The 26,343-nt window shown below is 42.7% G+C and overlaps 1 protein-coding gene across 16 annotated transcripts in view; it reads right to left on the bottom strand.

Annotated features, from left to right (window-relative positions):
- IKZF2 (IKAROS family zinc finger 2) overlaps positions 1-26,343 on the bottom strand; it is a 103,103-nt gene that overhangs the window by 19,510 nt on the left and 57,250 nt on the right. For 10 of the 16 annotated variants that reach the window (XM_042822067.1, XM_042822072.1, XM_042822066.1 and 7 more), the window contains 3 exons: positions 25,638-25,904; positions 15,435-15,602; positions 688-795 (listed from right to left, as the gene is read on the bottom strand). In XM_042822067.1, the coding sequence (XP_042678001.1) occupies positions 688-795; positions 15,435-15,602; positions 25,638-25,904 (543 nt within the window). Of the gene's footprint in view, positions 1-302; positions 583-687; positions 796-8,287; positions 8,304-15,434; positions 15,603-25,637; positions 25,905-26,343 lie in introns of those variants that run through there. The other 6 variants (XM_042822078.1, XM_042822079.1, XM_042822077.1 and 3 more) reach the window with 5 other exon arrangements.

Below are 26,343 nucleotides of genomic sequence, written 5' to 3'. Positions count from 1 at the left end.
ATGCCAATTTCTTCCTTTGGAGCACAGACAAAAGCAGGTTCCTTTGAAGGCTTGCATGCTGCATCTGTGTGGAACAATGTGTGAAAATGGAAAAAAAAAAATAATCTATTTGTTTAAGTGAAACTATGCTAACAAATGAAATACTAAATCAAGTAAAATGCAAGTAAAGGACACTGACGTTGTACTTATTTCTGAAAAGGACAAAATCCCTGGTTACTTGATCTGAATTCATGTCCCATAAAACATGTATTGCAACAGACAGAAGCTCTCATCACATTCTTCTCTTGACTTAACTCTCTTACCTTCAAAATAAGAGCTTCAAAGCCAGCAGAAAGGAGCTGACGCTCACTTCAGTTGGTATTAATGGCAACAGAGCTCTCAGATCTCCCCTCCATTTGGAAGTCTCAGCACAGCTGTTCTGCTCTTGTGCTGTGAGCCCAGTGTCCTCGTGCCACAGCAACGTGCCCCAGACCTTCCACGCACCCCTGGCACTTAGCAGGGGTGTCTCAAAAATTTTACAAGGATTCTGAAATGGTTAAACACTATTAAAAAGAAACACGTGTTTAAGTAGCACCGTGGAGGTGAGATAAACTAGCAAAAACAAGGAAGACTACAAATAACTGGGCGCTTTTATCACTTTGCCAGCTTTAAAATCACTTAAAGGCAGCTAGGCTTACTGCAACTCACTTGTAGAGGGTAAGAGGTCCTGCGACATATACAGGAGCTCACTGCTGTAGTTCAGTGGTCTGCTCTGGACAGGAATCTCCTCCTGCAGTGCCATCTCTATACCTGGAACTGGGTGGAAGCAGGATGGAGGTTAAATCTTAACTGCATTTACTAGCTCTGTACTTTCCACTCCACTTCAGACCTTTAACATGATATTAAAGTCGACTTGATATGTGGAGCATTCATCGGTTTATGTAACAAACCTTCCAAAACACCCTCTTCAGTTTAAACCTGCTCCAGAAGCACAGCGAAGAGGAACAAGGAGAACACATTTAGGTGGCTCTGTTGTTCCTCCTCTGCCCTGCCTGTGCAGTGGCACAGCTAAGCAGGAGCAAGAGTGGGTTCCCCATGCTTCAGTGGGAGTCATGCCAGGCAGCAGCGGGCTCCAGGGGAAGAGGAGCAGCTCACAGCCCAGCGCAGGGTGTGGATACCTCAGCTCAGAGCAGGAATGCTGCTGGACAAACACTCCCTTGAGAAGCTCTCATTTGTGTTTTTTCTATTTTTTTTTTTTATTGCTTTTTTCTCCTTTGAGTAAAACAAGCACAGACATTGGGCCAGATTCATAGGCAGGGTAAATGGAAGTAATTTCCCGAAGCCAATTTACATCTGTTGCTTACAGTTCAGTTATTCCAAGTGCAGCCCCTTTGCATATCATGCAGCCCTTTAGCATTTCATTATAAAGTCAACAGAACTTTTGAATTACTTCAAGCAAGCAGCACCAAACCAGTTAACCAGTTATTTTATAGTATCTAAATAAAGGGGGAGAGAATACCTGACATTTAACTTCCACTATAGCACGAAGTAGTTTTATTTTTCCTGCACAAAAACACCAAACAAGCCCTTATAACTCTAGATCATTGCTTCTCATCCCATGGCAGTGAGTTCCAGATATACACCACTACATGAGAAAAACCTCTTTCTTTCTGCACTTGACCCCTTTCCAGCTTTGTGTTTGATTCAGGAGATTTGATGAACAAGCTCCAGCTTCCCTTAAGTAAATTTTCTCTTTTCTTGTCAATGCCATAAACAGAGTTTTGGAAGCAGACTATTAGCAGCAAGTTGTCATAAAGATAACAGCAAGAAGGAAGAAATAATGTTGACAGTTCCTGTGCTTTTCCCAACCACTGGTGCTGGGAGTTTTCACTTATTTTGATCAAGGCCAGCAATAAAGCGAACCTTGCTTCCAAAAACAGGTCAGGCAGCAACACTAATGGGCTCCTTTGGGACATGAAAATTTTTACTCCTACTTTCCCGATTGCCCAAGAACAAGCGTGGTCTGTGCCACTGTGTTAGCCTCGTAAATACCTGCTGCCCAAGCATGGGTTTTGTCATCTCTTGCACAGATGTCAAATGAGGACTGACTCCTCTCACATAAGTAGTTCTCTGCCAACATGCCTGACATAGATTTTACCACTAGATTACAGAAGAGCTTGAAGTAAGGGTGAGACAGGGAAATAAGCAGACAGCGCTGAGCCTCGCTGTGCCGCCTGCTGCTGAAAAGGCTCCTGCAGCTCACTGCTCTTCTCAGCACACAGAACTCAGTGCGGCTTCACTCACGCAAAGGAATCCACCACCACAAGAGCTGGATAGATAGCTCCTGTCCCACCATGCCTTCCACCACCCAAGTTCTGCAATCATGCTGCCACTTGTTGGTATTCATCGCTCCACGTTCAAAGTCAGCCATGGCATTTAGCGGGGGGGGGGGGGGGGGGGAAATAATCAGGATAATTTCTTGATGAGAACAATTCTCAGCAAAACAAAAATTAACATGAAAACTGGCTATTAGAGGACAACTGGATCTTTGAGAAATGAACACAGGCTTCTGGACAGCCTCTGTTCTAGTGCAAGCCTGTACATATCAAGTATCTGTGTTTGACACTGAGGTTACATTAATCTCTTTCGGGTAGTAAAATCCAGCAATTCCTGTTAGTCTCAATATCTTCCCCAGATTTTCTTGTAGAGCAGAAAACAAATAATGACATTGCCAGAGCACTTGCAGTTCCTTCGAGTTTTTTAGGTTTGGTCAGTTGAAATAATGAGAAGGGAGGGAGGGAGCAATGATGTGGGATTTTAGGGTGTTTCTTTTATTAGTGTGATTAGTTGTGCAATACAAGCTCTGGATAGTTTCAGAAAGTGTATCCTGGCTGAAAGAAAGGCAGACAAAATGAAAGGAAATTAAATATGGGTGTGAAATTAAACCAAAAGAAAGTAAAAGAACAGGAAAGCAAAGCATCTACTTGGGCTGAAAGAGAGAAAAGCTGGAAAACAAGACACAGCTCCCTAAACACTCAGAAATATATTTAAAAGGTTTCCTGTAAAAGCAGAGAGTTTAGGAAACTCTGAGTACATTTAACTGCATTCCCTGATGAAAGAAAAAAAAAAAATCATAGTGAAGCCTTCACCACACTGTTCAAACTGGCGATTTCGATGAGAAGTCTGAAGCAAAAGCAGAAGTGTGTAGAACATGTCTTATTTCACAATACATAGGAGAGGAAAAAAAAATCAAAATTGGTTCATGCCCCAGCAAAACATGCTGGGGATGGTAAAGCTACCTTGTCTTTTCATCTTTGGCTTGAACTTGGGCAGAAAAAAGTCTCTCTCTCTCTCTGAGTTCTATGTTACTTGACACAAAATGGTCCTTTCCCACCTCTTCACCAACGGTGCAATCGTATGTCTGTCACCACATATCAACCAGCTCTAATTCAGCCCGGAATTTATGCTGATTAAGGCAGAAATCTTGTGCTTCTGAACCTGATCTGTGCTTGCAGTCTCTTGAAGTTGGCTCCTCGTGAGCCCTTGGGCCAAACTCATCGTTTGCAGAAGACCAGTGATAGGAATATAATGGGTACATTTTTTCCACAATACAGCTGCTGTGGACATTTTACTGCAGCATGTAAAAGTCAAACAAAGCACATTTTCTGCTGGACGATCTATTTTTTGTTGGAACAAAGCTGCTCGGTTCCAAAGCATGCCAACAATCCATCCTTTCAAGCTGCTCTACGGTAACGCAGCTACGGATATTGAGATGGATCTGATCCTACAGTGCTAGGAGCACTCACAGTTCTCCCCTTAGCAAGCTATGGTACCATGACTTCCTTCAGCTTCCAGCTCCTGGAGTCAGCTGAGCAAAGGGAAAGATTAGCTTACATGTTTTTCCCCTCCCTCCCTTAGAACAAAACATCTTTAGGTGAACAGAAAGGCCAATTTATCACCTTTCACTGTCCTCATTTGTTAGCATTTATAACCCGGAGTATTCAGATTCATGATCTGTTTTGTTAATTCCTGGAGTTATAATCTTATCAATTCTGCCAACATTAATGCAGTTTCTTCAGATTAGTACTACAACTGTTACCAAAAGCACAGTTCAAAAACACTTTTGTGTACAACCTATTTTCCCACTGGAAATCTTCTGCTTTCCTGTTGTTTTAAAATCCACTGGTGTTGAGATGTCTCTCCCTAAATGTGCTTTTACTTATGCCTTAAATCATTTCCCTGCTCCATCCTGGTGTTTTATAGGAAGAAAACTGATATTACATATGAATCACAGAATAATGTGCCTCCTACAAAAGACATCACTCTATTAGGAACACATTTTAAGTGGCACATTTACCGTGCATTTAATTTTCATTTACAGTACGTGCTCTACATCCAGCACACTGCCTGTATCAGTTTTACTTTTCATAACCTATTCCTGACACCAAATACAAGCTGCGAGTGCTGCTCCAGGACTTGGCAAGAAGGAACAGGTTGTGGATGAGCAGGTTTCTCTGACTCACCTACACGGATCAACAAGGAAAAATAAAAGGGAGAGCGTGGAGATTGCAAAGGGAAGAAAAAACAGAGTGTGAGGGGGGAGTGACGTGTTTCTGTGGATGCAGTGTGTAATGCAGCTGGCAGCCTGCCTGCTCAAAGTGCCACTGAGTTCCAGACATGCCAGCCCGGCTGACTCAGCTCTTAGGAAGAAGGAAAGAGGAGGGAGAATTTCACAAACGTTTCTGATTGCCAAGGAATGGAGGTTGCTGGACTCCCCTCGAAGATTTTCAAAGCTATCTTCTGCTTTGGGGATTTGACTGGTGTCCGTGGAGAGGTGCAAGAGAAAGATACTCACTCCCTAATCTCATACAGAACTGCTGCTACGGCTGCTGGAAACCCAGCAGCACAGCTCCAGCCCACAAAGCAAGAAGTGTCAGCCTTTCCTGGCCAAAGCTAGCTGCTCTTAGACAAGCCACTGTCTCCAAGGAGACCAGCAAAGCGCATGCAGCTGAAGGGTATCCAAGTGAGAGAGAGTCTATGGCCCGTGTCGCTTTTCTATATAAAAATTTCATCATCAGTTTCTCACCACTGCATCCTTTATGTGTGATTTATTTACTAGGAATAGCTCCAAGCCCTTAAAGGGCTCTGCCTGTCTGCAAGAGCCGCTCTGTCCCGTGCATTTCAGAACAGACCAGGTCCTGCTCGGCTGTGGGGGGAAAAGACTGTGCTTTTCCAGGCTTCCACTCCTAACTGAGAAGAGGTAGGAGCAAGAAAATAGCTATTTTCTAGCACTAAGTGCTGCAACACAGGCAGGCTAAGGCCCTGTGTCAATAGGCATACGCAGCCCCTAATTCTCACTGAAATCAAGCAGACCTCAGTGCTTTTGAAGATAAGAGCCAACGTGAGCTGGGCCCAAAGTCAGCGCTAGGAACTGAGCTTGCCTTAATTCCCTCATCAGGATCCTCACCACAGGCTTGGCCCTAAGCCTTTCCAGGGCACATGAGAGCATTCAGGCTGGCCTGAGTTCCCCCAGAGGGGACGGAAGGATGCGAGAGGGGAACAGCTCCCCCATCCTCCACCCTGATCAGCTGGCTCTCCAGACAGAAGGAGTCTCAGGACAGCAGCATCTCGGTTGCCTGACCCCAAAGCTCCTGCTGACCAACACAGCCCCTCCAACTGCTCACACACTCTTGCATACTTAACTGAACAAAAGGAGCAAGGTGAAGGCACAGGCTTTCCCAAAAGGCAATGCTGTGCAGCACACAGATAACTGCGTGGCTGGGGAGTGCCCTGGCCGGGTGCTCTTTGTCAAAGTTTCAATAGGCAGGGCCTCAGCTGCATTTCTCCAGCTTCAGGAATGAAGATAGAGATCTCATCTCTCTGTTGCAAAGCAAAGAGGGAACTTGGGGCACCCTGTCTGAAATCAACACAGCACAGTTATGCAAAACTTGTGTGCAACTGGCATCTCTTGTGTAATCCTCCTTGTAATTGGCCTCTCTAACTACTCCAGAAAGGAAGGAGGGGCAAAGGGTGGAGAAAGTTCACGCTTAGATCAAATAAAAAATGGGAAAATATCCAGAGAGCTTTAGTCAGGTAAAAACACAGTTCCCTCTCATGGGAAACCTCCAGGACAGGTTTCCTTGAACTTCATACAGAGTTATAAATAGGAGGAGAGTCACGCAGAGTTCAGTACCAGTTCACTATAAAAAAAATCTCAACATTCTTATTTTCCTGCTGGAGTGATATCCATCAATATCTAGCTGTAAGCCAATTCATAATTACAGGTTGCTGAGAGCTCAGAATAGACCAGCTGTGGTTTTCTCCAGCTCTGCTACGGCGTGGTGTTAACCAGTTTACCTGCCCACCCCGAGCCCACCACCGCTCCTCGGCTTTCTTTCCAGACAGCAAAAGTACCTCTCTTACCCCTTCAAGCACTCATATGTTACCAAAAAAGTCAGTGGCAGCTCTCCATTTTACGTAGTCCTGTAAAGCAGCTCAAAGATAGTGATGAAAGATGGCCTCAAACCCACGTTTGATTCCAACTTTAAACTTTCTTCAACTGAAAGGCATCACGGGCTCCTCCAACAACAGACAAAGGCCAGTTCCAAATGCTGTACTTCCTTTCCTCACAGGCAATATGCAAAAGCTTTTTGCCCTCGAAAACAGTTTTCTCAAGGGAAAGTTAAAAACAAACAAACAAACAAACAATTTTTTCCTCCTTAGGGCTACTGTGGTATTTTGCTGCTCCAACCAAGTACGTACAAGAATTGATCTTGGTTTTGCTGAGATGTGGCTCTGTAGAGTCAGAACTGCATTTCCATCTCAAGTGCACAAGAGAGCTGTCACATCTCGGATCTCTGCTCTGTAAACACAACTGCAGCTACCTCACAAGGCTGCCCGTGGAACAGGAGGCCTCCTGATTCACTGCACTGCATAGCTCAAGCTAACAGTTCTGCCCTGAGACATCCAAAAACTGAAGGCTGGCTGTGTAATGCCTGTGTTTGCAGCTGCCCCTTGATTCCTAATTTGTACATCCACGTGCCAATCTGAGCATCCAAACATTGGATTTGTGTAATAAACCCTGCCCGTAAGGAAAATAAGGCCAAAGGAGGCCTCTGTAGGTTGACTTTAAAGGAACAAATGAACTATATACCCTTAAACATCTAAGCTATTAGACTCTCACCTGACAAGTTGTCCATCGTATCTCTGGTGCATAAAGACAAGTAACTTAAATTAAGCTACCCTGGTGGTTAGGTACCTGAGTTTGCAAATTGGGTCTCCTAGGGCTTTTTCCTATTTCATTCTCCATTCACTGAAAAGCAAGGCAACAACACATACCCACTTCACACAGGCTTTGGGCTGATGAAACAGATAGGGTTCACAAAGGAAACAAGATGCAAAAATTGCAGGCTAAGTAGTAAGTCCTTTAGTATTATTAATAATCACCTCACTATTGTGTCTAAGATAATCACGCAGGTATCAGGATATAATACCTCAGTGGTTATGGTAACGATGTAAAGTTATTATTCCTTCCACTTTGTAATTATCTCATTTCACCACTGAACAAAGGATACGTAAAACTGGGGAGATAATACACAATGCTATGCAGCAGGGTCACCATCAGCAGTGGAATACTCCGCTAGGTACTGACGTGCCCTTCGTTGCAGCAATATGCCTGCACCTTGCAATCATACGTGCATCCTGCGCTCTCCGTCACGACAAGGTTGATAAGAGGTCTTAGTTTTATGTCACTGACAGGCAACTGAGGCAGAGATCAGGCTAAGGGGTCTGCATCTCTACTATGTTGTTTCCAAAGAGTACAATGATTTCACAATCTAGATCCCTCGCAAGAGAGCAGGCAAAATTCAAAATCAGCGATCAAAAAAGATGGGAAGATAAAAACAGTCTAGAGCAGAATCAACACCGGACAGATGACTGCAGACTATAAATGTTGTCACAGTGTAAACTGAGTACGGGAATTATTCAGTCACAGAAGATGGTGCTAGGAAAAGCAATGATCTGCAGCAAAAGAAATCGTAGTTTAGGTTAAGTATCAGGATGAGAGTCAGTTGTAAGAAGCAGATGGGAAGTGGAATCATCTCCCTAGGGAAGCAACAGAAACAGCTTTTCAGGATGTTTAAAGAACAGGTTAGGCATGCTGCTTAAGACTGCTGCTATCATATTCATCTGCTTTTTTGATGCTAGCTAAAGCCCACATGCAGCACTGTAGCACAATAAAAGCCTGGAGGAAAGAAAAAGTCACCATCACATTTGCTTCTGCAGAGCAAGATGACCGGTATAAACTCACAGTGGAAAAGTGTCCATTTTCTCTCCAGAGCACAGAAGAGCTCTTAATCAGGCTGGCCTGTCTCAGGAGAAGGACGTGAGCAGCTAACATGGAGAGCAGACAGAAAACGGGCACAAATCTGGACTTCAGCAGCCCTGAACCAGACACGCACATCTCACTGCTGGCACTACACACAAAGTAGGAAGGACAAGTCAATATTAATGAGAGATGATTCCAGGTGAATCTTACACCATACTAAAGCTGTCTAAACAAGGACTTTGACACCCCCAAGTACCACAGTGCTGTCTGAGCTGGATGCAGGGAGAGAAGATCCAGGAAGTCCAAAGAAAAAGGCAAAGGACACCCTGTCCTCTCCTTGTGAGCAATTTATTGCAGTGCAGAACTGAATTGTGCCCTAGGGAACTTTTCTTTATGGTGAATTTGCAGCATTGGGAGCACAAACATTCTACTTCCTTCCCCATTTTGGGATGCAGGACCACCCTACCTTAACACAAAGTTCATCCTTGCCATGGATTCAGAGACCCAACCTGACACCAAACATGTTAGTCTGCTACCCTGGCTCACTAAGAGAAGGAAACTAGGGAAAGGAGGAGGAGACGCTGCAACCACTCTCTCCAGATCTTCTCTTCCACTTCCCTCTGCTGATAAGAGAGGCCTGGCTGGCAGTCCTGCTGCAGGCAGAGACCTAACAAGGCTGTGCTCCATCAGGTTATAGCAGGAGGCACAAGACGTGTCTCAGACACCACGGTAACTCTTGGCACCCAGTAATCTTGCTGAGAACTGACATACAGAACCCCAGTATTCCTCAGTACTGGTGTCTCTCATTGCTAGCAGATGGGGCGAGCCTTTCTCTAATCAGTCAACTTACAAAGTGGGCACAAAGCACTAAAAGGAACAGGGCACTCCTGCTTACACACTGAAGAAGCAGGGACAATGTCTGTTCCCATCATCTCAATTGCACATCCTCATGAGGAAGGAAAAAAAAAAAAAAAAGACAGAGAAAAGCTGATACCCATTGCTCAGAGACATTCACGAGGCTGGTACCAATTTACCCATGCTTGCCAGGACCACTTCTGCTATTTCTCTATCATATCTATAAGAAACAGATCTCTTGGGTTGAACAGTCAAAGACTGATTCATAGCTGCTGCAGATAAGAGAGAATCTTCAAGACGTTTAAAGGTCCAACAAGCAAAAAAGCAAATACTTCTTGCTTTGGGTGGAAACTCGCCTTTTCACAAGTTCCCCCTGAATGCAAAGTCCAAGGATCCTTTTTCTGGAAAGATCATAATCTTACAGCATCTTTAAATCAAAGAGGGTTTCTCACTGATCAAGTGCTCTGCAGAAGCTCGGTCACACTAAGCTTTTTCTATACCAAGATAATTCTGAGCATGAAAAAGATGATCGTTTTGTGTAGCTTACAGTTGACACAGTAGGGCTCTGAAGGTGAAAGTGACCCAGCACTTCAGGACTTAGGTTCAGATTTAGTGAAGCATGGGATACAAGTTGACTCTGCATAGATTAAGCTTCAAAGAAGAATGCCTTGGAGATACGAGGCCTTACATAGCCAACTCCTACCCTTGTACACATTTTGATCTGCTTAACTTCCAATGTTGCACATACAAACTACATGGAAAGCAGAATACTTGAGATTTTAGAGACTACAACACAGAGTGAAAGCCTGGAAGGTACTGGAGGCACTGATGAGAAAGCAGAGCTGCTTTGGTATTGTGCACATACTAACAGCAGATTAGAAGCTGGGATCTGATACGAAAAATCAAATGATTTGGGGAAGTGATTAATTCCACTGAGTTCAACCAAATCAGTGTAAGAAAAACTGAGACAAAGAGCTGCTCTGCCAGATGAAAGAGAGCTTTAAAATGCCCACTGGCTCATCACAGCTGAGGAAAGATGCCATTTGCTAACCTACTTGCAGAACTTGTGTGCAAAATCTTGTCTCCTCCCCTTCACATACTTTCCTCATTTTTCAGGTAGTGTCCTACTTGCTCACATTAAATTCTTCTCCCCTCATTCATGATATACTTGAGTCAGTCCAGCTCTGCGTGTAATGAGACCTTCAGGTCCCAAGACTCTTCTAATTACGATGTTCTCATCATTAAAAGCATGGTTACAGAGTAGACATCGGCTTCAGCCAAGTCCTTTGAGAGCGGAGTTGTTAAAAGTGGTACAAGTCTCTCCGAGATGAAAAAAGCAATTTACAACATAGACTCGTTATTATTCTTAATCATCATCTTTGCCACTCTCCCAATAATTCTCCCTGGCTTTTGACAGGCAGTGCTTCACGCACAGCGTCGCGTTTTTCAGCTGTGTGCCAGTTCATCCAATTTTTCAGCTGGACCGAGGCACTCACAGGTGAGATGACTGAGATGACTCTCCCAGACATGCATTGGGACAGGTGTTTTGTCAGAATTAAGAATTGGGTCCCTTCTGCCTCTCGGCAGTCAGTCGCATGCACAAACATCACTGCTCCATTTTCCTAAGAAAAGGGTCTGCTGACAAGAACCATGCAATTGCAGGCTAGTAGGACACCTTTTGGGGCTGGTAGGATGCTTTGCACAGTAACACAAGGAACCAAGAAAAAAGCCCTTATGGAAAAGAAAAGTAGAGTTGCAAAGCCAAAAATGTAGAAAGAATTACTAAATTTCCTTTCCACGTACAAGGGGAATTTACCTTTCTAATGAGACGTGCTGTGCACTGTACATACTTTGCTGAGATGTGCTTTTGGGAGTTTTTGCCTAAGCCTTTCTTTTCAAAACAAATGCTTCACTGCTTTTCTTTTGCAAATAATGTGATACCATTAGTTCAGTGCTATTAAAGAGCTGGGTAGTAACAAAGCGCAGCAGCAATACAGAAAGAAGAGAGGGAAGAAGAAACAAATACTTGTAAAAAGCAGAAAAAGGAAAAAATAATTTTCTAGAAAGTAAAGAGGTGGCTTGGAAGCAAAGTTTAAAATGCATTGTGAGGAAAAGCTTTTGTGACAGGAAAAAATAATGATGTGACTACCCAGTTTTTAGGAAGAAATAAACAGTAGAACTGCTGTCATATATGAATAGCACATACATACTCCCACAGTAAGGGAATGTGATTGAGGTTGCCAAGACAAAGACAGGAAAATAGTGAAGTTCTAGAATTACAGATGCCTGAGAAGGCTTCATCTGGCCTGTCTGTGTGCATGCATGACCAGCAGTCTTTTAATTACATAAATCATGTAACAGGTGTCCCACAGGGAATCCCGCTTAATGAGAACCTAACCCTGCTTTTTGTTTCCTCCTTAGCAAGTGATCCTGTCCCTCATCTACTACGTCCTACCCAAGCCCTGCTCTGAAAACTAACACACCACTGTTTTCTATAGGCTTTTCTAGATTGCTCATCAGTGCAGCCTTGGCTTTTTTCATAATACCCAAGTGTCTCTGTTTAAAGTAGTGTCACGTGGAGAAGGTTGACTTGGCTCTTTTAGACACAAGGAATTCACCTCAAAACATAACTGATAATTTTACACACCCTCTCAGCAAAGCCTGGCTTTTCAGTATGAAGGAGCATCAGGCTGTATACCGCATCTTTTGAAGTAGTGAGACCCACACCTAGGTGCACTGAACATCACATCTATCTGTCAGAACAATTGTTTTCCTTAAAAGTTTCACTTTGCTTATTAGTTGCCTACAGAAGCATTTGTCTCACCTATCTTGTATGTGTCTTCATTTAGTTGTGCAGTTCTAGGGATGACAGAGGATATGAGCATGTCTCAGGGTAACACAGCAGGTGCTTTTTGACTTCCATCAGGCTTTCTCTGGATGTCTTCCTCTTTAGAACAGCAAACGTTAGGCAAGATAAAGCCAACGCCAGCTAGCTGGTCACACACTCTGCAGGAAGGGGCTGCCAGCTTTTGCTCCAGCTCCCTACAGCCTGCCCTTAGATTCATGTCCTGAAAACCAGCGTGGGCATCTCTCCAGAACCACCTCTGTTGTGGAACCTCAGAGCCAATCCTAGAAACAGTATCTGAAACTCCTGTAAGAACTGTCAGGCTCAAGCCAGCTCTTAGTGCAATTCTCTGCAGGAATCTCTCCCCAGGCATTATCCTACTGCTGTCCTGAAGGCATCATTATGTTGCTGAAACCAAAGAAGCTGTGTGTGGGAGGAAAATATAGACACAAAGTTCATCAGAACTGCATATGTCAGTAACAGGTAAATAACTGCAAGATAAGTCCTTAATTATTTAGGGTTAACAGCAGTAAGTACTACAGACGTGAAGTAATACTCTGCTAACCAGTCATCCTAGAAACACGTAATAAGATACAATTCTGTACAAGATCATGATACTCAGAAAGACTTAAAAAGAAAAGGAAATAATATTAAACAGCACAAACCAAATAATCCAACAAAGGCAAAAACAAAACAGAAAACAACCACCAAAACAATCTTTTTTTTTTAAGCTAATGGTAGTTTCATTTCAAACCTCTCTGAGGTGCTTCTGCTAATTTATGTTAACAATTCCTTACTTTTTCACCTTTCCTGTCCTACTGTATGAAAACCCTGCACTAGGAACAGGAAAAATGGACTAACTGGCAGCAGTGATGAGGAGGTGGAACTGATTAAGTGACACAAAGTGCTTTCAAAATCACAGATCAAGGTAGCTCAGAGAAAAAAAAATAAAAAATGTCTTCAGTTCCTTTCCTTCTTGCATATATTGCCTTCCACTTAGAGTGAGCAGCTTAAAACATTCTTGAGAAGAAAAGTGGTGGCTTTTTCTTTTTTTTTTCTTCTTAATTAATAGCACTCCTGTTTAAAGAGGAAATGGATACCTAACATAAAAAAATGAAATTTGTCTTGCACTTGTGAAATCATGTGCCAGATTCTCAGGTAGTGCCAAATAACACTACTTGCCATGCTTCGGAGATACAATTTGAAACTACATTAACTAAGGAGCTGAACTAAAGAGCTTTCCTTTTATAACTACCAAAACACATTCAGATTCACCTCAATTCAGGCATAAATGCACCAGATTAAAACTGGATTGAAGTCTCGTATTGCAAAATTGTTTTCAATCTTTTCTGTCTATAATTCAACTACATGATAGACTGTTTTTTTTTCTGGTCAGAAATAACAAAATGTACAAACTTGATGAAGTTCACACAGTTTTGCTCTAGTCTTCAAGGCCTACCTACAAGGTTCTGATGTGCAATTTGTTAAATCACAAAAGCACTTGCATAGAACACCGATAGGAAACAGTTTAAATCCCTTGGGAATGTCTATCCATCTTCTCCATGAACAAGGTTCACAATTGCAGGCATTAAGCCAACCCAGCTACATGTCTGGGACAGAAAGACACATTAATTTCCATGCCCAAATAGGTTGGGTGTACGTTTGGGGGCAATATTGCAGGTTTTTAACTCTTCATCTGTGAGTGCTATTCTAGAAATTGTCTTGGAGAGCAACGTGAGAGCGCTTGGCTGTTTCTCTTGAGCCTCTACTCAAAACAATTGTAGCTGACTGCTTACAGTGATCACACTCCCTTAAAGCTGCAACATGATTTCAGCTGAACACAGCTATGTCAGTTAGGGAAGGAGCTCTGGTGGGACCTGTATGCATCAGCTGCTTAAACGCCTTCTGAAAGACCCATACTTAAATTGTGTTTCATCTTGATGCAAAAAGCAGAAAGATCAGCCATGTCCTCTTTACACAGGAAGAATGAATAACTGCTATCAGTAGCTGTATCTAGGTAATAACAATCTGTATTCACACTGTGAAAACCATCTTCAACCTCAATATTCATGTTCTGCCATGTGAGTTCTTCCACGTCATGATTCCTTTCTTAATTCAATTGTGGATATCTTCATTGTGTTCTCTTTTTTACTAAACTTCCAGTTGAAACTAGCGTTATGGTCAGATGTGTGAAAATCACAAGGCACACTGTTCCACAGATATCTTTCCCTTCTGACTTCCAAACCAAATCCTCCCAGCTGACACCTCTCTTTCAGGCAATACTCTTTCAGCCTAGCCCCATGCTTGCACTCATGCTCGTGCTTTCTGTCTGAAGTATGTTTGCAACAGTGCAACCTCCTGTGTACCTGGAGAAATTTACTAGCTTATCCTTTATGATTCTTGGAAATATAATGGAAACTCAGTACCCTAATGCTCATAAAACAGAAAATTCCACTGAGGTGAGGCTGACTCTTAGAATAAATGTGTATAAATAGTCAGAAAGCTCCGTGATGACATTTTCACACGCAGAGTTTCTGTCTGCAGCCTCACTTCTACCACCATGTTTCAGTAGTCACACGTTTGCTAACACCTCAAAAAAGTTCATCTGTAATCCTGTCACTTCTAACCAGTCCAATTATCTCTGCTCATTCAACAGTGAAAAACACAGTTTCCTATAAATGGTCTGGACATAGAAGTTGAACGTCCCAGTAGATAAAAATCACAGCAAGTTAAGATCTTACTCAGGAGATCTACACAACCGAGTGAAGCGGGCAGAACACAGCCCTTTGGTGTAGCATACAGAGATTAGAAACACCTCCAATCCTGATCATCAGGGCTATCAACATGACTACTAACACATAGTTACATGACTGTTATTCCTTTTAAATCTATCAAAAAAACTGCATCAAGCAGGCAGAGGAAGCCCAATCTCCCCCACACCTTTATGAATTAGAACTTTACAGGGGAAATAATTGAACAAAAAATGCAATCAGAAGGATCTTGAAAGATCAGCAAGTATAAGCTCCACCAGCACATGGCATTTAACAGATGAAGAAATTGGTATGAACTGCAAAGCAGGCTTCGGAAAGCACAAATTTATTTTTCTGATCTGTGGAATCCCACAGCCACTTTGGGGTCTACAGTGTCAGAACAACCTGCCAGCAAAGTCTGGATACACCCAAGGAGACATTCAAAGGGAAATGTGATAGCATCAGCAGAGAAGCTCAGTTACACAAAAGAAGAGGTGTGGCTGAACCACAACTTGTCTGATTCGCATCAAGGCTTTTCCAAAGCTCAGAGCTGCGCTATCTGAAGAGGATGGTGCAGCCCCGGAGCCACCAGAAACACAGTTATTTTCACAACCCGCTTCACTTTAGCAGCGGTGAGAAAGGAACCAACAAGAGGGAAAAGAAGCCGAGGCGGGCTCACCGGAGTGGGTCCTGAGGTGTCCGGTGAGGGCGTCCCTCCGTCGGCAGGCGTAGCTGCAGAAGGGACATTTGAACGGTTTCTCCCCAGAGTGCAACTTGATGTGCCTCAGCAGGTTCCCCTTCTGGGTAAAAGAAGCTCCACATTGATTGCAGTGGAAGGGACGTTCACCTGAAAGGGAAAATGGAAGGGAGAGTGCAGTCAAGAAACACCAGAAGGTGCCCTCTGTCCCACTCTTTGTGGTGCTATCATCTCACATAGGTCTGCTCGCACTGACTATTTCTTCTGCTCTGTAGGTGAAGCCCCTAAACGGGGCTCTTCCCTTCATGCAGCATCGGCTTGAGCTTATCATCGCTGCCCGATTTTCATGGAGTTCCCAATCTCAGAGGTTTCGTCTTCAGTAAATGATGAGCTCTGCTCAAAATTTATATCCATAACTGGAGTCTGCGGTATTGATCTCTACAGTTTTGCACATATTTTTAGTATTGATCCAATCCACATAACTATTTGAAGTTGAACACAAGGACTGGACTTGGACAAATATTACAATCTTTGTTTTAAACTACACCTTTTGCTTACATTACAGCTTAATTAAAGTCCCCTTTAAAAGGCTGCTTTCCATTGCTGCAGTGGTACAAAGTTAATCAATGCAAGTGACAATCAGCTCCACAACCTCTGTGAAGCAGCAAAGACTAAGAAAGTCTCACAATGTTAAATTGAGAAATAGGCAAGTTTGTGTAAAACTAACGGAAGAGATTTGTCTGATGCAATAAATAATTTTAACAGAAACTCTACTCCTTACTCAATCCACCCCACAAACATTCACATACACACACACAAATTATGTTGATGCTAATCATTGATACTCGCCCTTGGTAGTGGGACTGTATAAATCAATATACTTCTGTTTTTTATCTTTTTATACTTAACGAGGAAAAGAAATCTGACAAACTGACATAGGTTTTCTGAAGCATTATTAAGACCATAATCTAGATGAACATTTGTTGAGGACACTCGGTTCTGTCCTGGTGTTTCTGGGCACACAGTCAGCTATAAGCACCTACTTACATCCCGCTGGGCAGACTGAGGCAGTAGGGCACAAAAATACACTCGGCGCTTGCCATTCATCCAAGCATTTTATTACAGCTAGACTTGAAATGATGAATGGACTTCACTATTTTGTGGCTGCCCAGCTCTACAAGGCCTGGAACATCAGATTTCAGATGTAAGCACTTTCTTTCCTTCTTTTTAGCATAGCCCTTATCATGCAGCCTCGGTCAGATCCTGATGGGACTCCAGAGTTTGAATTCATTGGCATGAGGCACAGTTCTTGTGAAAAAGAAACATACTCAGTGATCTTCTGCATCTCCCCAACTTCTTTTTTCAATTGCTTTAAAATGGTTGCTCCCCAGCTATACATAAATGTTTTTATCGTAATAGTTTACGTGTCTGGTGTAAACACCAACATCTGTCTCCTGATTCAAATGGAGAGAGGGAGGGAGAGAGCTCTCCTAGGTGTCCTCTAGCAGTTCAAGCTTTGGTGGTTTAAATCACTGCCCATGCCATGGTCCTCTAAGGAGGGCAGCAGAAGGTAGGTGTGCCACATATGTACCACGTCTCTGCAACTTCATTTTGAGTGCTGAAGATACATCTGAAACCACTGCAGATGCACTGAAGAAGATATTAAGCTTGCTGCCATCTTGCCAAAAACATTGTGGACTAATAATACAGAAAAACCAAGCCATGAAGCTCTTCTTCCGAATACACCCAATGCAAGCTCACTGCAACCGATAGAGAGTTTGTGGCTTCTCCATTAAACACCCACAATACATTTGAAGGATCTGGTTAGCCATTATCTTCTTTTATATCATTTCAAGATGTCCTAACAGAGATATGTAACAAGAATAAAGTCAACATATCTTATATGTGTATGTGTATATATATATATATATATATATATGTGTGTGTGTGTGTGTGTGTGTGTGTGTGTGTGTGCGTGTGGTTTTTTTTTTCTGTTTTGCTTTCAGTGTCTGAGAAAACAGGCCAAACTCCCTCCTCTGACACATTTCTCAGTATTCAGGAATAACAGCTTCAGTTTCGGGATGACAACATTAAAGAAAGCAGCAGGATTCTCACCAAGTTTCAGGTCTGTTCTTTTATTCCCGCTGGTTTTTTAGCTGTGCAGTTTGTGTGTTTTACCCAACTTTTCTTTGATATTCTTGAAGGCCACATGTGAGCAGGTACTATTCCCCAGTAAACAGGCAGCTGAGGATACATTCAAAGCTTTCAGTCAGGAATTCAAGTAATCACTGTACTTCAGCTCAGTGGCAAAGACATGAGAACATGCTTCACAAAGTCACCAATAGCCTGTTCCTTTCTTGCCACGTACAGAATCTGCTACAAGAGCACATTTTACTTTCAACAGACTACTTTAATCCAGAAGGAATTCATCTTTTCCTACTAGATTTAATTCTGAGTAACTACTTTGATCTGTTTCTTATAGTTTTGTCCAATCATGTATTTCCTGCTTCTTGATTAAACTGCAGGCTTTTGGAATGACAATTAATTTTAGTCATGTTCATGCTATTGAGTAGCAGCTTTTAAATCTAGTACAATTAATCTGAGGCACAAACATGCAATAGAAAGCTGCCCCAAAAAAGTAGAAACCAAGTAATAAGATTTTTCTGTTTTTCTATAAACTCTGTAGTTTGATGCCCACTTAAGACAGTAGCAAACCAACCTTTTCTTTATCACTTCAGTGCCTTGAGAAGACTGCTCTCCCTGTTATTTCTCCCGCTGTCTTCTGCTAGTAGGTTTTGGACAACAACAGTAATGCTGAAGTACTACTAACAACGAAGTAACATCCCTGACATCCTTATTCACTTCCCTTATGCTTCTATGAAAAGTAGTTCTTTGGAGCTATGATTAATTTCATTTATGAACAATTAACCATCCACTAATAATAACTATGCTGTATTCTAAGATTCAGCTAATAGTAATTGAAGTGTATCCTTTGCAAAGAATTATCACACCAGATCTAGGCAGATTTACAATTCCAGCATCAGACAGTAAAAATCTGGTCTCTACACCATGCTGGTTTGCACAGCCAGTGCACTTGAGAATGAGTGCAGCTCCCATTCTGCAGCCCCGTGAGCCCACAGCTGCTGCACGATACACGGGATAACCTGTCTGACACTGGCTTGGGCTGCTCTACTTCACTCGTGAGGAGTCTTTACCTAAATACATTCCCTCTCTACATGGCAGTTCCTGTGTTTAAAATATTCTCATGTCTTTTGAGGTGAGCGCAGCACAGACACATAGAAACCAGAGACCAGTGCAATAGATTAGATGGGAGGCAATGGACAATTATAAGCAGGGTGTGTGTTTCACCATTTAAAGCTATGCATTTGCCTTCTGATTCTATTAACTTGTGCTGATTTATTAAAATAGGAATTCATAAAAAGGACAGGTACTGAAATGTGTGACTACATGAGCTTTTAGCTTTTTAATACTGGAAACTGTGCGACTGCAAATACTTCTTATCTACTGCTAAATATTACATCTTTTCTCTCTTTTAAAGCCAAAGCAGGGCAAAAAAGCCTTCCAACCTTAGCAACTAAAAAAAGACTCGGTGGAGAGAGGGAGAAAACAGCAAACCAAACAAAAAAGATGTTTCTCTTCAGCTCCAGATTTAAGACCTTAAGTCAGAGCCCTGTTCTGCAGCATGGAGAATTTAATTATCTAAAGCTACTTCAGGAGTGGACAGGGCAAGGTGAGCCAGAGCTGCCAAGTATTACCTTTCTAAGGCTTAAGAAGAGCAGCTTGGTGTCAGGGAACAGCACTGATAATTAAGAAAAAAAACCACAACCCCCCAGCCCCAACAAAACAAAAACACCCAAAGCCCGAGGTTTTGTTTCTTAGATCATTTTATACCTACATAAACTATTGATTAACAAGTGTAATTCCAAGTATTTACCTCTAAACTACAGTAAAACACTGCAGACGCACCAGAGTTCGTTGGTTAAAACGCATCCGTTATAGCTATCTCTTCTCCATGAAAAAGAACACTGAAATATGACTTCTCTTTAGTTACACTAGTGTCTAAAGCACACAACAGAACTTGCTGTTGTGTAAACAAATACCGAGCTGGAAAGCCACGTGGACCAACAGAGTTGGGTTTGTCAACACGATGTGGTCCTTTCACGAGTATCTTTAATATACAGCACCTCACTGGAGACTTCAGAGCAAAAGCTATGAGTGCTTTATAGCTGACACAGCCCGAAACCAGCCAAAATAGCTGATTAACTGCTATAAACAGCAGGAATACTTTGCCACATATATGCCAACTGTTATTTCAAAGAGCAAACCGACTCCATTTTCTACTTAATCGGACGCTTCCCTGTACAACAATTCTCCTTTACCGCCTCAGCACGGAAGTGCTGCGCAGGAGTTTCGCTATGAGTTGGCCTTCTCTGAATTCTGTACCCCTGCAAAATACATCAGTGACATTTTCTGTATCAAAACAGAAATGTAAGCAGGGACGGAGCGTGGCCAAAGCTGTTCTAACACTTTTAATGAGACTATCACAAGTGGCTGTCAAAATAAACGTGAATAAATAAGTATCTCTCCTAAGACAGCAAAATCCAACTTCTTCCACTTGGAATCAATTGCTTTCCGCTGTGTTTTCTACAGCTTAAAACCTTTAAATGTAAAGTTTGGGAAAGGTGACCCCCTACCCCCCATTTCCCTAGATCGTTTTCCTAGATCCAGTGCTGGTTTTAATGCCCTGTGCCCACAGACCTCCTGACCAAACACACTTCATAAGCCTGGTCTGAAAGCTTCTGTCCCTTTAAAAGCAGAAGGAGCAGCTCATAAACTAACACACGTTCTTAGTAAAAGCAAGGCCTGCTTACTTTCAGAGCAACATTCAAGTCCCTTCCTCTGAGTGCTTTAATTCCTTTTTTTTTTCTTTAAAAAAGCACAGGTTTTAAAGCCTCTTCAGAATGCTAGAGAAAGCCAGGAAAGAGTCTTTATAAACATAAAATCCAGGTCCAATGGGACTACATTTAGCATCTGTTCTGGTTAAATATATATCAAAGACCTCAGCCATTCCTATTTGGCACATATTTTTGATACACAAAGGATAACTTTGGTTCTTCTAAAACAGGATTATTATTACTTTAACTACTTACTGTCAAATCACTACGCTCCTGCTGCCAGCGAGAAAGTCATTCTTCATACTGACAGTACTGATTTGCACCCTTCGACAGTAGGCTTTTTGTTAACACTCGGGTGAGAAGAAACACTTCTACAACCGCTCTGATCCTGCTCCGTCCCAGATGAAATCTTAGCAGCGCTGCTAACACACTGGCAGGCAATGAGATGCAACATGCCTTCATCCCAATGAAATACAGAGCACCAGACTTGGCTCCATTCCCACGTCTGTTATTCTGGGGACTACCATGTTTATATACTTACTGTTCTACTCATCGCTCAACAAGCTGCACCTCACTTGCCATCCATGATTTTACTGTGCTTTGTTTTTGTGTTGGTTTTTGTGTTGTTGTTGTTGTTGTTGAGAAAAACCCTCTTCCAAGTTAAAACACTAGTGGCAAATCTCTATGGAAAAACTTCTGGGAAATTCTGGGTGATTTCCAAGTGTCCTCTATACACAAATTTATGACCATATTCTGAAAAGTGAAAAACTCTTTCTGTGAACAGGCCAAAACCAAATGCGTTTAGCAAGTACTGCAAGTCAGACATATCCTTATGCAGAAAGCCATTTCAATAATTTCAAACATCTACGGGCTTCTTCCTTACGCTTAAGTACAAAATGACACTTTCAGAGAAGTCAGATGATTCATTTAGGAACTTAAGTAGAAAATACCACTCTCTGAAATTTGGCCCTATGGCTTTTGATTCGTTGCCAGATGATTCTTATTCCAAGAGGTAGCCTGCAGTAGGCTACAAATAACAAATTAAAGCCAATTAAACTCTTGTACTAGAAGAATTAGGCAGTTCAAGGGAGTTAATTGTTGTGTGTTAATATGACCATTTGTTTAGATTTGTTCCTAGTTAGCTGCTTTAGGCAGAGAAGTCTTTTATACGGAGCAGCATGAATAGGATTTCCTCATCCAGTAGTAGTGCCCCAAAAACCTGAACTCTGCCCCTCCCAAAATAATAAATTCATAGTTCCAAAGCTGCAGATGCTCAGTTACAAGGCCACGCTTGTGACAGCAGAACTGAAGGTTTTCCTCACTGGTGCTTACCTTATCTCACTTTACTGACTCGATGGTACTGCAATGCACATGGAGAGCGGGGAAAGATCTGAAACCCTTCTGTGGTTAGCACTCCAAAAAGGCTGAAAACAACACAGCAGCGGTCCCAGCTGAAGGGTGGCATGAGCTCTGTGCTGCTGCATTGCTCCCCGAGGCTGCAGCTTGAGGTCTGGCTGTATCAGCACAAACCCTTTACCCTCTGGGTGTCTAACCCTCCCAAATCTTAATGCAATGAAGACTATTCCAATCCTGTCTTAGAAACACGTAGTGCTTCCAAACCCAACAGCGGACTGGAAAAGCACTGGGTGTTACTGTGGGGAAAAATCACTATTCACAGCACAAGTGAGAGGTGTGGAGCTCACTGAGCATGGCCACTGCATGGCTGTAGCAGTAAATAGTTTCTGCTTCGCACAAAATGAGGGCTGAGGACCTTTTAATTCAGGCCCGCTAGCAGAAAGTCTGAAGAGGTGAGAAATCATCAGCGTTCCTTTTCATTAGCTCAGACAAATTGGATTATTGACCTCATCTTCTTCCTCTCCCCTTTCCTCAGCGTCCCCAAGCACAGCCCCTGGCATATCCAGTGGCAATATCATGTGACTCGTTACCTCCAGCAGCAACAAAAAACTCTGATAAAGATGCTGCAACCTGGGGCATTTGGTGTGGAACACGAAATTCAGACCAAAAGAAGATGGAGAAGGAGGAAAATAAATCAAACCTATGCTGACACATGCTATTTTTTGGACACAAGCATGTGGCATGTGAGGAAGGGATCAGGGCTAGCCAGCTCACTAAAGTACAGAGTGCAACAACAATTAATTCTCATATCGAACGTTTCTTTTCTGTCAGTGATGACAAATAAATAGAAAGGCCTTTCTCGTGATGGCTGTGCAGATTGCACAAATGTTTCACCTAAATTACCAGCCTTTCAGAGAAACATTGTGTTCTGTGGCATCGAACAAGCAGTTCTGCTATGGAGGGGCCAAGGAGCAGACCGTCACTTGTCCTTTATGCAAGTGCAAAGGAGAAATGGAACATCTGTAACTCTTAACAAGGCAGGGAGTGGCCGTAAGCATGAGAGAAAATGGATGCTTTCAATGAGGATGAGAGCTGGGACACCCAACTGTCAACCTCTGTCCTTACCCACAGGAGAGGATATTCTCCCCATCCCTAGACGTGTTTGGCTGAACTATTGTGATGTGGCAGAGCAACTGCTCCTCCAGAGCAGAGGAACAATGCCTGCAGGAAACTGTGTCCCTTTATGAGCACAAAACAGCCAAAGCCATATGGCACAGCTTCTCACAAAGCTTCAGTTCCAAAGCGTAAGGAAAGCCACAGTTTTGTCCCTGCATACAGGCAAATTACAACCTCTGCCATGACCGCAGCACTGAGTGGTTTACACAGAACGCTGGTTTCAGGTTTTTGGGAACGGAAAAGGACTTCAGTTTTTGCCAGTGCAAACAACTGGCCAGACCATGCTTTGGCTGCGTGCTTATAAAGAGGAACGTAAGGCAGGATCCAGCTCCCAAGGCACACACAGGTTGTCTTTAGAGGTAAGGACTTACATGCCAGTCGCGTTACCTGATGAAGAACATCATCCATTTCCACTTACTAGGCACAACCTCCCTTCCCTCCACCATCCTCCCTTGGGCTGTAAAACCAGACTACCCACAGGCCAGGGTTCATTCCAGAGTTGGGGCCAGCCCATTCAGCCCAACTGCTGAGGAAGTGGCAATATATTTTCAAGTACTGCACTTTAGGAGAGAGATACCAGTATGTTAAAAATACTCCTTAAAATCAAGGATGTGGAAATCCAAGCAAATTTCTCCTTCTGTTGTGGACAGTGAAGTAGCAGCATGTATTAAAAAACAAACAAACAAAGCAGGGGAAAAAAAAATCCCCCACAAAATTTGCCAACTGCTGTACCGAGAGTAGAGCACCAGGCTGCACTTCTACATGCTTAAGATGTCTGTACAGTTCAAGGCAGCACACTCCTCTGCTCAGACGGGAGAAGAGACGTAGCTCAACACAGAGCCACCACTACCCAGAAGGCAAAAGCTACTAGCCATGCAACTCCTACCTATAAACGCACATGCAGTGGTTGTCACCCATACACAGACCTACACAGATTTTGTCCTATTTGTTTTGAATTCACATTTTCTTTAAAACAAAAAGGCAGCTTTGTCTGTATTTAAAAGATGAGCTACCTAACATAGACTATTTAATTAAGCACCTAAATCTAAAATTAGCAGGTCTAATTTAACTGTTCAAGTTCAAATACGTGGACTCTGATGCACCTACAATACATATGCTCAGATAGATGCAAGTGCCAGTGAAAACTTTTCAACTGAAAGCTGGAGACTCAGTCTGTTGCATTCTCTGTTCTCTTTCCCTTTTCTAGTAATAGCATGTCAAATTGTTAATCAAGATTTCATTCCTTCAGCTAATGCGTTTTCCCTGTCGTAATAGCTGTCTAAAATCATGACTGCATCATAAACGATACTGCAATGCTTTGCATTATGCATTTAAGTTATTATCAATACAGCTTATATACAGGGCATTAACTATGTAATATATATTTGTTATTCCTCCGTACAGAAATTCTATTGATTTCTTTCCCATCAAGTGCACACTACTTGACTGCAAACTGCCAGGTTTACAAGGGAATTATACCAAGTCTTTTCTTATTCTGCCTTAAAACTCCACTTTCTCTTTCTATATCCTGTCAGATATCTCAGTTACAGTGGGAGCTTCTTACCCCACTAAATAATAGCAGAGAGAGATTTAAAAAAAAAACCAACAAGATATGTTTAATTTTTTCCAAAAAAGTATGAATAAACACCCCCTGAGGCTCCACAGAAACCTGTGCTTACCCTCAGTAAGATTTAAGCGTATGCCTTAAGCCAAAAAGTATATACCATAGCAGTTCAGGTGCTACACGTCTTAAATCTCACAGAACTTGAACGTGTGCTTAAGAGCTTTTCTGAATCAATGGCTCTGTGTGACAGATTCCATAAGACTCCACAATATTGTCTTCTGGCACCACCCCCACTTGATTTTTCTGATGGAGGTAACTGTCCTTCCTCCCTGAGCAAGTTAAGGATCAGCCTCTGCGTACCTCCATTTACCAGATTTGTTCAGACTCTCCCAAAACTTGTTTTGAACTTGCGGCCCCTTCTTTCTTTTACGCTAAAGGTTTTGTCTACCTCTTGAATTCTCAAATCCTTAAGGCTAGTAAGCTGTTTGGGTCCCTACCAAGTAGTAGCACTAACAGTAATAGACATAAATGAGAAAATGTAAGGATTGAAAGATGCCACAAAAAAATGGCATCGACATTGTTAGGGCAAGGACTAGTCCATAAGAACAGTTCAGGTGAGATTTCTATGATGAAGCTGTCCCATGATGAGCAGCAAGCCTATCTGAGCACCAGGATAAGCATCTGAGCACAAGGTAACGCCTGCCTGCCATGGCTTTGCACAGTCACCCAGCATCACACCCAGCCTCTTGTGAAGGTATGGGACACCCGAGCTGCTGGCCTTGTCTACCTACAAGCAGCTCCGAGGGAAAGCCCTGAGACTCACCTTAAAGTATAAAAAAATCTCACACGTGCACACATACGATCACATACACACGCCCTCCATGTTCTCCCTAGTCAAGGTCAGTAGAAAGATTGATTTTAAGACTTGTGTCGCATTTTTAAGAACCAAAAACTAGAAACGAACACCAAGGAAGCACCACGCTTGCCAGAAACACAGAATCACCAGAGTCCGGGGAGCAGAGGGAGATCTGAAACAGCAAAGCCCGCTTTTCCCCTTTTCCCCTCCCCACTCTCCTGCAACCCCGTGAATGAAAAGGGAAGAGAGAACAGTTGTCAGGTAATATCAACATCAGATGCCACAGGCAGTCATCAGATTTTCTTTCAGCTGCTTACCAGTGTGGCTCCTTTTATGTACCATTAGCACATTGGGCCCAATGCAAACCATGCCACAGACGTCACATTTCAGTTTACCATTCGGAAGCCGGATTCCTCCCTCGCTCGATAGCTCCTGAATCTTTCTGTTATCCGTCATCTCGTTATTCTCAGCGAGGGGCTCTTCCAGGCTGCTTCCTTCATCGAGAACCCTGACCTCATCTTCCTGACAGAAGGTCTTCCTGTCAGATTCCTCATCACTTTGCATTTCTACCTTCACTGAATTTGCTGAAATAAAAAAATAAACAAACAAACAACAACAAACAAACAAAAAAACATTAAATTGTGTATTTTCTAGGTTCCCAAAAGCTAGCGTAAGTCGCTACTATTACCAACATTAAAGCACAGGTTAGAGGCTCAAAGCAACACAAGTGCCTCACGGTAGTGACAGCAGCACCAGTTACAACTGAATTTCAGTTCAAGACAATTTTCTATTTCTAATTTAGAGCTTAGAAACTAAGGTGTGGAGCGATCCAGAGACCTATCAAAAGCTGCAGAGATGTACCATGCTTAAAAACTCCCACTTGTCCACTCGAGGCACAGGAGCTCCCTTCCTTTCAAGGGACCAAAGTCATGAGTACAGTACACCGTTACACATCTACATCCCCCCTGCCCTGAGTTTGGGAAGGGCAGCAAAACTTTTCCACCGACAGGACACTGCACCACC

This window comes from Centrocercus urophasianus, unplaced genomic scaffold, assembly GCF_019232065.1.
Source record: "Centrocercus urophasianus isolate 14NV4802_14NV808 unplaced genomic scaffold, USGS_Curo_1.0 seq_20, whole genome shotgun sequence".
In the NCBI taxonomy this organism is placed as follows: Eukaryota; Metazoa; Chordata; class Aves; order Galliformes; family Phasianidae; genus Centrocercus; species Centrocercus urophasianus.
The sequence above is the reverse complement of the archived record's forward strand: the minus strand, read 5'-3'. Positions and strand labels throughout refer to the sequence as shown.